The sequence below is a fragment of the Dromiciops gliroides genome, chromosome 2 (genome assembly GCF_019393635.1).
Source record: "Dromiciops gliroides isolate mDroGli1 chromosome 2, mDroGli1.pri, whole genome shotgun sequence".
Lineage (NCBI taxonomy): Eukaryota > Metazoa > Chordata > Mammalia > Microbiotheria > Microbiotheriidae > Dromiciops > Dromiciops gliroides.
The window spans coordinates 559,273,391-559,285,901 of NC_057862.1; the positions used below are offsets into that span (position 1 = coordinate 559,273,391).

The 12,511-nt window shown below is 39.3% G+C and overlaps 1 protein-coding gene across 2 annotated transcripts in view; it reads right to left on the minus strand.

Moving 5' to 3' along the window:
• SLC24A3 (solute carrier family 24 member 3) overlaps nt 1-12,511 on the minus strand; it is a 759,832-nt gene that overhangs the window by 190,484 nt on the left and 556,837 nt on the right. For both annotated transcript variants that reach the window (XM_043982389.1, XM_043982388.1), the window contains exons 5-6: nt 8,370-8,454; nt 6,733-6,836 (exon numbers count right to left, since the gene is read on the minus strand). In XM_043982389.1, the coding sequence (XP_043838324.1) occupies nt 6,733-6,836; nt 8,370-8,454 (189 nt within the window). The remainder of the gene's footprint in view (nt 1-6,732; nt 6,837-8,369; nt 8,455-12,511) is intronic.

Genomic DNA, 12,511 nt, shown 5'->3' on the forward strand with positions numbered 1-12,511 from the left:
CCGCTTAACATTAACACAAATTATAACTATGAACTAAGAAAGCATGGAAATCTAAGCTAACTACTTTTCACTGATACCTTCCTCTGCTTAATCTTCTATGACTATAGTGAGGTAACATGTATATAGAATTTTCTAATTGACATTAATACCTGATGGGCTGGAGGCTTCTGATCATACAGCTCTTCTATCCCAAATTACTCTGCTGTACTTGGGCTGAGACATTTACTCCAGGCTATGCATAATTCCTTCCAGCAGATATACTGGACTGCATTTTGAGAATGCCATCCAAATTGGCTTAGGGATTAGCCAAGAAGATTCAGTTTGGGGTTTTAAGTATCCAAGATTCCTTGAAACAACTAGCTCTAACACTGAGAAAGCTTTGCTATACATTCTGAATTTATAGAACTTCTCAATTGTAACTCCTTCTGAAACAGATCTATTGGTGTGAATTCTTAAAGATGGAGTGAAGGGTCCTTATATGTATTTTTCCCTTTTCATAAATGTTATCAGAGAAAATGAAATCAAAGTTCATGTATTATACTAATAGAATTTGATTTCACTCTTTGCTTAGTGTCTTATCTGGGCCTAGGGCAGTAATTGTTTGGGCCTGATTATAGAAATCCAGGACTGGCTGTCTGGGCAAAACCAGGTAGCTCTGTCAGAAGAGGAGATATGAACAAAGGCACATGACTGTTAATTTCAGGATAGGAATATAGGGACATAAACCCAGAAAGAAGATCTGAAACCTAAATATTAGACCACAGGCAAAGGAAAAGGGTGGCTGAGAATACTGTAATTGGGGTTCAAAAATGAGTTAAAGATCTGAGATATTAATCCATACAAAGGCAGGCTAAAAGATTGGTGGAGGTTTAAAGAGTAAGTAATCAGCAGAAGACTGAGCAGGTAATGGATAATAGAAAAATCCAGCAGCAGGTGTCTAGTTCTCAGTCAGTGTAAGACTGGGGTCTGTGGGCAGGAAGTCAAGCTACTCAGTGAGTCAGAGGTTACCTTCTCTGCTTCTGCTCTGCCCCTAAGACATTTCAGAATTCTGGATGCCATGTGTTGTGTGATGGTATTTAGTTAAGGGATGATCATCCAGGAACTATAGTAAACAGAAAAAACTGGGCTGCTTCTGTGTTACCATGTTTAGTAGTTCATCTCCTCCATCTGTTCAAGGGTATTCCTGGAAACTCAACTGGGGGAGTTGCCACCTGATCACAAAAAATACACCATAGCTGGGTATCATTTGAAATATATAAGAGCTCTGATAATTTGGTCATTGTTTGGGGAAATATGGACAGTTCAACCCCCTCTAGAGCTATCTTTCCCACTGTTTACAAGCCTCCTAGACAAGAATTCACTGATTTTCACCCCCACCCAAGTTTTACCAGAGGATATTTATTAAGCACCTACTATGTGCCACACGCTTAGCTAAAGACTGAGAGGAAAAAGTTAGTTTTGACCTCAAGGCGCTTGTAGTCTAATGGGGGAAACAACATGCTTGCTCTCTCTCGCTACATATAAAAATACATACATATATTCATATATACACACAAAGCAAGCTATAAACATACAGGACAAATAAGGAAATACTTAACGGAGGGAAGCAACTAGAATTAAGAAGTGTTTGGGATAATAGTATTATGGTGACATTGGGAAATTAAAAAAAAACCCAACAACAGAAAAGAAAATCCTTTAAATAATACAAAGCATTCCTTGGGCAAAAAGATGCCCTTGAATAATGCTCTTAATCTGGAATTCACTGGTTAGGGCTGCCCATTTAAACTAGATAAATTGGAGCTGGATACTGCAGGCTCTCCAGTCTTAGGTATGTACAGATATAGACCTCTGTAGGGGAGGGGGGATCTTCTTGGGCTTTGTGTGTTTTTGCCTGTGAGGATGAGGCAAATTAAGAAGAAAAGAATATCCTAGCTGAGGTTGCAATCTTTCAACAACGGGCAAGCAAATTCCTGTAATGCCAATCAACTTGACTTCCCACCAGAAACATGAATCATCTGCCAATAACAATAAACAAACTGGATTCCTAATCTGTGATCAGATCAAATGATTTATTTTGTATTGTGGTTATGGATTTCAGATGCTAAGTGCCCTAAATACTGAATCTGAGCATATAATTTTAGATTTCAGATAGCTAGTATGAAGGCTTCTTGAATTGGACATGCAAATTCATGACTAACATGAATCATAACTAGAATTCTGTGGTGTTAAGAGATGTGGCATTTTTCTTTTTGCTTTAGAAAACAATTTATAGCACTGTAATCCTGCTGCTTCTTTATGATGGCTTGAAGAACCCATCCCTTGAGTTTACTTGGAGTATTCAGTTACAGTCCTCCTCCCTCATTTGTCCCCAGAATACCTTAGATGAACACAGGACCTTTGCTGAATTCTACTGAATCAATCAACTCTCTAATTGAGTAGAAGCAAAAAGCTTACAGTCTAATGGCTTTATTTCAGATGGCTAACTTATTTCATTGTATGACATCTGACACAGTAGAATGCATTAAAAAGTACATAGTTCCTCCTTAGCAATTTTTCTGACCAAATGAAAATGTAAAATAGCATAAATAACAAAGCTGAAGGAACAAAGAATGGATGAATTAATTAATTCAATTTCTGAGATCAATCCTCAATGATGATATTGCAGCGAAACATGCGACACACCTCTGAGAGTACTTTCCATGAGGTAATGTGGCATCATCTCATTTATTTCTGAATTGCTCTTCCACTGATCAGATGGTACAGAAAGCAAATATTTGTCCTCTGCCTCTGAGAGCTAATGCCAGCAAAGTTCCCTCCCTTGGTGTGATTTTCACATTACAATACTTTCTCTTCTCTTCTCACAAAGAAAATACAAGAAGAAACTGTCTTTGAGGCTACACTTGAGTTGGAATACTTCCACTCAATAGGCCAGGCAAATTCATATGGAATGAGTTTACCAGAAAGAAGTTCCAGAGGTGGACTTTTAGAGGTTATTTTGAGGGCTGTTTTGTGCGCTTCTCTGTGATATCAATGGGGAGGGGTGGAGGAAAAAAAATTGCTCATTTGTAAAATGATGAAATGAGCTCTTAACCCTTACAGAAAGTTCATATATTGGCTCTGCTATTTTTTAACTGAGGTGGCCTTGGACAGGTAACAACCATTTTGGACCCCAGTTTTCTCACCTGTAAAATGAGAGGGATAGGGGGCAGCTAGATGGCACAGTGGATAAAGCACCAGCTGAGGATTCAGGAGGACCTGAATTCAAATCTGGCTTTGGATACTTGACACCCAATAGCTGTGTGACCTTGGACAAGTCACTTAACCCTCATTGCCCCACAACCCCCCCAAACCCCCCCCCCCAAAATGAGAGGGATAGAAGAAACAACCTCCACAGTACTTTCCAAATTTAAGTCCAATGAACTTATTGAAAAAAATCTACTGAGAAATTAGTATAATGGGGGTAGGGTTTCCCAGAGCACATTCCCTAGAGTCTTTTGGAGACCATCTAGGTTGTTTTAAGCCTGGAGAAGTAGGGGTAGGCCACATTGAGTTCTGGCAAATGAAAGTGAATTTTCCGGGAAATCTCTAAGTGGGCATGGAGAAGTGATTCATAGAAGGAAGAGTTGGCACATATTCACCCACACAGATACAAGAAAATTGCCATGTCATATAATATCTCTATTGTCTTTGTGACATTATGAGTCTAGGGAGAGAGAGAGGAAAACTCTGATAAGAAACAGAAGGCACTGTCCAAGAAATCTAGCAATCAATCTGTCTTATATGCAAGGGTTCTTGCCAACTCAATGATTAAAATGTGCTGTTAATGAATTATAAAGTATAAATGTATCAGAGCCAATCCATTGCAAATAAGCAAGATGGCATTTGGAAGACACTTTCCAGTCATTTGTTTAATTTCTTTACATCATTTCCTCTCCCTTTTGGGTTTGCTTTGAGTTGGACTCCAGGTATAAATGAGTAACCAACTAATCACAAAGCTAATGATGACAAGGCTAATAATTACACTGCTAATAGTGACAGTGCTAATTAAGATAATGCTTATAAAAACAAACTCTCCTCCAGGACTTGACTATTAATCTTTGAAAGCTATGAGAAAATTCCAAACACATCTTTGGGCAAGTCGAGTGTGAAAAGCATCAAGAACAAGGATGGATAGTCTTCCTTTTGCTCCAGTTGTGTCTTTGGGAGACAAAAAAACTGTTCCCAAAGTGAGGCCAACTGTATTTTTTTTGCGGGGCAATGAGGGTTAAGTGATTCGCCCAGGGTCACACAGCTAGTAAGTATCAAGTGTCCGAGGTCGGATTTGAACTCAGGTCCTCCTGAATCCAGGGCCAGTGCTTTATCCACTGTGCCATTAGGCCAACTGCAAGATTAAGAACAAAAGGTGACTGAGGCAGAGGTTAGGAAAAAGAAGAGCCTTGAAGATTGGAAGTGCTATTTTCTACAAGAGAAGCTGACAGAACTCTATATTCCCTAGCTGTGGGACCATTTATTAGCCATCTACCTATCGGAACCCCTCCTGGAATTCTGACTTGATGATTCTATGTTCAAATCCTTCAGGAGCATCTGGAGAAGGCTTAGGCTTTGTTCAGCTCACCAAGAGGCAGCCAGCCTCAAATGTAATTAATGGAAAATAAGCACTGAACTTGAAAATCATAATATGTTATGCAAATATATTGAAGGAAGGGGAATGCTGGAGTTAAAATAGAATGATGATCCTCATGACCTCTGGAAAAGGAAGATGGGGGTGGGGTGTGGAAGAACTTATCAGAACATTTTCAGCACCACCTAGGAGAGCTCCAGTATATGCAGGGTGACTCAACAGGTTACCATGGATGGGTCAACAATATTCCCTAAGATCAACTCACCCCTTTTACAATGCAGCCTTTGCATTATTAATCAGATGTCCCAAGTACTTCAATGTTAGCTTCCTATGGCCTGGTGAATACAGTTCAAACTCCTTAATTTGGCATTCAAGGTTGTCCATGGTCTGTTGCCACCCAATACATACTTTTATCTCAAGCTACTGTCTTCCAAACTGGCCATCCCCAGAACACATCCCTTGTTTTATTGCTTCTGTAACTTTGCTCATGCTGTTACTTATTTCTGGGATGCCATCATTCTACAATACCATTTATTGACCTTCTTCAATGCCCTACTTTCCCTCAACCTACAAATCCAATCAGTTCCTAAATCTTGCTATTTCTACCTCCACAGGGTCTCTCACATCTGACCCCTTCTCTCTCTATTCACATACCTACCACCTTGGTTCAGGTCCTCATTACCTCTCAGCTAGATCATGACAGTAGCCTCTCCATGCCTCAGTTCAACAGTACACTATATATCCTGGCACTTAAGTGATTGTCCTTAAGCAGGGAACTGACCCTGTCTGTCACTCCCCCTACTCAGTCCACTCCAGTGGCTTCCCATTACCCTTAGGATAAAATATAAACTACTCTCTTTAGCTTTTAAAGTCCTTTTCACTCTGGTCCTAAACCATCTTTCCAACCTCTTTGGACATAACTCTCCCTCCTGTTCTCTGTGATCTAGCTAAATTGGCTTTCTCTCTTCCTAACCAGCTTTATAACCAGCTATAACTATCTCTGAGAAGCTTTTGAGAGCCAACTGTTATATTTTCAGTGTTGAGCCCTTATACCTCTATAAATCAGGGGTTGAGTTTTTTTATTGATTGTCTAGATTATGGAAAGTGGTGGAGAAAATATTAATAATGTAGATTAAGCTTAAAAGTGTCTTTTAGGCACACACACACACATACACACACACACACACACACATATATATATATTTAATTATTTATTTAGAATTTCCCCCAAGTTACATGTATAAAGAAATTTTTACATCGATTTTTAAAACTTTGTGCTCCAAATTCTCTTCCTCCCTCCCTCCCCACACTCCCTTAAGAACTCAAGCAATTTAATACAAGTTATACATGTTGGGCACTCTTTAAAAAAAATTCAAAGCTCTTGCTGTTAAACATTTACTGGCATACCCTTGAACTAGTCTGATACCACCTATTGGCTCCTCGCATCTTTAATCTATCCTCTTTATTTTCTTGTATAGTTACTTCTAGGAAATGCCCTACAACTTCACAAAAGGTATATAGGTATCAGAGATCCATGCACAGTCATGAATGAAATACAAAGCTCACAGAACCTCTCCCATTGAATGTATATACCATTTAGTTGTTCCAAAGTAACTTAAACCTAAAACCAAGGCATAGTAGGAATTGAAATGAAATGAAAAATCAATATACAATCAATGAACAGCTAAAGGAAGTGATTGAGACTTAGGTAAGGGCTATTTAGGATTGAACACATTTTGTTTCAATTCACTTCCTTTTGTCACGAAACTTTGTCTGAAATAGTCTAGGTTGATTCAATTCAAACCAGTTCCAAGTTAGCTACCTTGAACAAATTAGCATGAAGCCATAGTTTGAATGTGAATGGAGTTTCAAAATACCTCACTGAGATGGAAGAAAAAATAGCAACTAGTTACTGCTTTTTTGTCTGGATTGAGTTGGACAACCGACCAGGTTTGCAATCTGGAACACCAAAGAGCTGAAATAACTTGACATATATTGGGAACATTGGATCTGAGCCCTGGCAGGGCAGATCTTTAGTTAAAATCCCTCATCTCTTTGAACTCCTATGGAGACATGAAGTTGTGCCATGATTGTCTGACTTCTTGTCTTACCTGCCCAGCAAAAAGCCCACAGACACCAATAATGCAGAGAATATTGAAGACAGCTGAGCCAACGATGGTTCCAACACCCACATCCCCTTTTGTGATGAAAACACCTGAAAAACAAAACCCATGTCATTCACTCGTTTTTACAATTGACTTCACAAACAGTCCCCTTAGGGCTATAAAACTGCAAACCTTTTGACCCAGCAATATGAAATCTATTTCCAAAGATGATTTGGGAAAAAGGAAAAGAACCTATATATTCTATAATGTTTATAGCAGCTCTCTTTGTGGTGACAAAGAACTGGAAACTGCAGGAATGCTTATCAATGGGGGAATGATTGAACAAGTTGTGGCATGTGATTGTGATGGAATATTATTATGCTGTAAGAGATGATAAATAGGATGTTTTTATAAAAAATCTTGGAAGACTAATATGAACTTATGCAAAGTGAAGTGGGCATAATGAGAAGAACATTGTGCACAGTAACGGCAATAATGTAATGATGATTAACTGTGAAAGACTTGTGAAAGACTCTGATCAAAACTGTGATCCAAGACAATTCCAAAGGACCCATGATGAAAAATGCTATCTACTTCCAGAGAGAGAACTGATGAACTCTCAATGCAGATCAAAACATAATTTTTTACTTTCTTTTTTGTCTTTTTTTCTTTTGCAACATGGCTAATATGGAAATATGTTTTGCATGACTTCACATGTGTAATAGACATTAAATTGCCTTCTCAAGGAGGGGGGAGAGAGAGAATTTGGAGTTGAAAATTTTAATAAAGGAATGTTAATTGTTTTCATGTTATTGGGAAATATTTAATGAGATAAATAAAAATATATTTTAAAAACCAAACCACTTTATGTCGATCCTCTCAGTCCCCAAATTCGTAATTCTGATACTTCTTTGATATTTATGGAAAACAGGCATTGCTTAGAAGGATATGCTAGAGAGGTTTCTCTTGTGCAGCAAGGCAGAATCACTATACAGAATCAACATTCTTTATGAGGCAAAGTGAAATAATGTCAGCTTACCCATAAACTAAAACCAAACAAACAGAAAGGAGAGCTGGTGGTCCCCACCCACCATGCTGATATAGATCACTTTCTCACCATAGCCCACTTGGATACCCCCACACTTCTAGGCCTCCAGGTTGGCATCCAGTTAGTCTTTTTTATCCAGTTAGTCTTAAAAGAGGTTACTAGGGTAGTATGTGTGTCCCTTTCATCGTTAGTGAAAATCCCAATTCAATAATGCTTAAAGGCAGCTACCCTCCCACTTGTTCCCCATTCTTGGCATCACAGAGTGAGGGGTTGGTGAATTGTGTCATCATCTAGTTACTTACATGTAACCATCTAGGGATCTGATATAATTACTTAGAGGAGGAAAAGTACCATAATAGATGGTGGATTGGTCTTGGAATTAGGAGACTTGGGTTCAAGTTTTGCCTCTTACATATTGTAGCTGTGGGACTCTAGGCATATCACTTCATCTCTTAGAGCCCCATGCAGCTTTTTAGGACTATAAACTATAGAGGTTATAGATCTGCTTTTGTTTAAAGGGATTTCACAACCAGAGGCTGGCATTGCAATTATAGGTTCAGACCAAAATAATAACAATAATAATAAGAGTATTTACCTATGACAGATGTAAATAACTCAGGAGCAGAGCTTCCAGCTGCCATGAAAGTGGCCCCAGCCACGTCTTCACTGAGATGGAGTCGCTGTAGAGGAGCACAAGAAAAACCAGGAGTTAAAAAAGAAAAGAAAAGGAAAGGAAAGGAAAAACCAGGAGTTAGTTCCTGATCATTAGGACAAAGGATAGAAAAAGTAGTCAGTCATCTAGAGTGAAGCATTACAAAGCAGTATGTTAAAATATTGTTTAGGGGCAGCTAGGTGGTGCAGTGGGTAAGCACCAGCCCTGGAGTCAGGAGTACCTGAGTTCAAATCTGGCCTCAGACACTTAACACTTACTAGCTGTGTGACCCTGGCCAAGTCACTTAACCCCAATTGCCTGACTAAAAACATTAAAAAAAAATATTTTCTATAAAGGCACAGTTTTTCCAAAGTTTTTTTTTTAATAATTTCATACCATGGTAAAATAATTTTACATTAAGACTAAGGGAGATAGGAAGAGGATAATGATGAAAATTTGGGTTGGAAATCTCAGAACAATTTAACAAACAAAAAAGGAGACAATATCCAGAAACACATGTTGGAGAGGGAGACGGTAGGTTGGGGCAGAGGTTTGGGAAGGTGTCCAATTTAAACACAATTGGTCTGTTACTCAATATTATCAATCATTGGAAGAATGTGTCCTGACTCTCTCACTATAACATATAGAGGGATAGAATGATACATCCCAGATAGAAACTAGGAGTAAGGGGAGGGGCAAACAAGTAAGCAGAAATAGAAACAGACATTGAAAGAGACTCACACAGGGTGGGGGACTAGTGGAAGCTATGTCGCCCAGTGGAGAGTTCTAGACTTGGAGTCAGGAAAACCTTCATTCCAATCAACACATTTTCCCTGTTTATGGCCCATTCTATAGATTTTACACACACACACACACACACACACACACACACACACACACACACACACACACGCACTTTTTGGGAGAAAATTAATATAAATAAGAAAAATATTCCAAAAGGAAGAGGCCCAGAAGTAGGATCTGAATCTCAGTTTCAGACAAAACTGGACCCTCTTTGTAACTTGCTCGGGAGCTAAAGAGTTGGGGCAACAGTCTGCAATAACTCCCAATGAGAACCTGAATTATAGGATAGTGGGTGTCTTCCTTCCCCTCACCCTAGTCAATCCCTCAGGCAGAACAGCCCAGAACTCTCAGTTGAATCCTTTTCCACTTAGTTTGGACACCTGACTGTCTGAAGTATGATGACCTGCTGAAGAGGAGACATTGAATAATCGGGTCAGGAGAAAGGATGTGCTGGAGTCAGCTCTGACCCCCTGTGAGAGATTGTTAAATTTTCAGTGTTTACACTTCAGAAATTTACATTTCAGAAATTTACACAGAAATTTACCCTTCAGTAATTAGCAATCTCTAGACATCAGAGCTTGATGTATTGTTTTGTTGATTGTCTAGACTTAAGAAAGTGTTAATAATGGAAATTAAATTTAAAAGTATGTGTACATAATTTTTTCACTAGGAGAACCCGGTTTTTAAACATTTACCAGGATACTCTTGGTCAGGAGCATGTGTGTAAAGACCAAGCTATGTATGAAAACCTTAACATTTATGCACCAAAAACCCCAGACAAACAAACCAAAAAACCTCTGGCTTGTTCAGTCATTGCCAGGATATTGGCTTAGTGGAAGAACTGGACCTGTCTAAATCAGTAAAAGCAGACAGAGATGCCCAGGGTGAAAAGCTGAGTCCACTCCTCAGTTGTGAATATGCTGATCCCAAGGAGACAAACACTGGAGGCCCAATATTTTCCCAGGTCCTGGTGTTGGGGAGATGCAGTTCAAGAGACAACTCCCCAAGGCACCAACAGGGAAGTTCTATGATGAGATACCTAAAAATCTGTTTTTTAATGGTAGAAAATTCTACTCTGCTGAGCAGAGTATTAATCAATTGAACAATTTTTTTAAGCACCTGCTACATGAGAATCACTGTTATAGGTCCTGGGGGTTTAAAGACAAAATGAAAACTTTTCTCTGCTTTCAGGGAGCTTACAATTTAATGAAAAGTTTATAAATACACAGATAAGTGAATATAAAATATACAGAAGTCACTTTCAAGAGGACATGAAAGGCAGCTAGGTGAAACAGTGGGTAAAGCACTGGCCAGGGATCCAGGAGGACCTGAGTTCAAATCTGGCTTCAGACACTTGACACTTACTAGCTGTGTGACCCTGGGGAAGTCACTTAACCCTCACTGCCCCGCAAAAAATAAAATAAAATAAAAAATTTAAAATTTAAGAGGACATGAGCAGAAGCAACTAGAAGAATCAGTAGTTCCATTTTCTTTTGAAGGTGGTACTTGAGCCCTGTTTTGAAGAAATCTAGAAAGTCAACAAGTATTTATTTAAGAGCCTGACACTGATAAAACAGAGGATACAAAGAAAGGCAAAAAACAGTCCCTGCCCTCGGGAAGCTTACAATCTAAGGGGGAGACAACATGCAAACAACTATGTACATACAAGATAAATGCAGCATAAAATGGGAGGTGATCTCAGAGGGAAGATTCTGTGGGGAGGAAGGAATGGGGTCTGGAAGCACGGAAAGATCTCCTGAAGAAAGTGGAATTTGAATTCAATCTTGAAGGACAAGGAAGCCAGGAAGTGGATGTGAGGAAGAACACTCCAGGCATAGAAGATAGCTAGGGGAAAGGCATGGATTCTGCAGATGTTTTGTGATATGTTGAGTCAATTGTGAGAGGAGGCACAGAACTTCCAGTGCACAGTAACATATGGCATTTTCCAATGTTATCCAGGACTCACAAATGCCTTATCCTGGTTCTGACTACTAAACCTATCATGCAAAATGGAATCCAGCACTTGTCTCCTTGGGATCAGCATATTCACAACTGAGGAGTGGACTCAGCTTTTCACCCTGGGCATCTCTGTCTGCTTTTACTGATTTAGACAGGTTCAGTTCTTCCACTAAGCCAATGTCCTGGCAAATGCTGATCTAGCTTCCATCTGGAAATACACCCAGGTTGCCAAAGGATGGTTGTGTTCCTACACTGATGCCTAATTGTTGAAAGTTGGCCTGGAGAACAATAATGAGGAAACTCTGGAAATGAGGAGTATGGAGACACTCTCTCTGGATTACGCCTTTTTATTCTCCTCCGGTTGTGACAGACTGTACTTCAATATAAATTGTATGCATGAGAGATGCAGTTCTGCAAATTACCTAGCACCCACCAATTCAGCACTACAGCCTATGTTTCCCAGCTAAAACTACGTGTTAATTGAAAGCCATATGGGAGAGTGCTTGTTAAGACATTTGCTTTGACTGAAGGACATACAAATTCACCCATTTGATCCATAAATAAATACAGCAAACAGCCAATCATGATACAGAAGCAACCCACTGATAATGAGTAAATACCAAATTTCCAACAAGTGTATTTTAGATTTTGGAAGCCAAGGGGTTCTTTCCCCAAATTAAACCACTCACTGGTTGTATTTCATTTCTCTACCATCAAGGGGCAGTATGGTCTAGTGTGTAGAGCAATGGTAATAGTAGATTGATAACAATTAAACAATTATCCTTAACTAACTAGACTTGTAAATTGGGAGACCTGAGTTCTTACTGCTGGTTGAACATGGTCATCATGCCATAGAAAGAGGGGGTGTTCATGGTCTAAGTTGGAGGTGAGAATTCTGTAAGGCTGAGGGGCAGGTATATAGAAAGGGCAATAGAATCACTTGGGTCTTAGTCCAGAGGAGAAGACTATATAAAGGGAGTAATCAAGCATGTGACAAACCAAATATGGCTTACAAGGGTCTGGCAGCCTGTTTCGTCTTAAGATGGAGGAAAATATTATTTATTCAGTCATTTTTTTTGGTTGTATCCAACTTTTCATGACCCCATTTGGGGTTTTCTTGGCAAAGATACTGGAGTGGTTTGTCATTTTTCTCCAGTTCATTTTACAGATGAAGAAACTGAGTCACACAGGGTTAAGTGACTTGCCCAGCGTCACACACTAGATTTGAACCCATAGAGATGAGTCTTCCTAATTCCAAGCACAGTGCTCTATCCACGTCGCCACCCAGTAGCCCCTAAGAGAGCTTATACACCACTAATTTA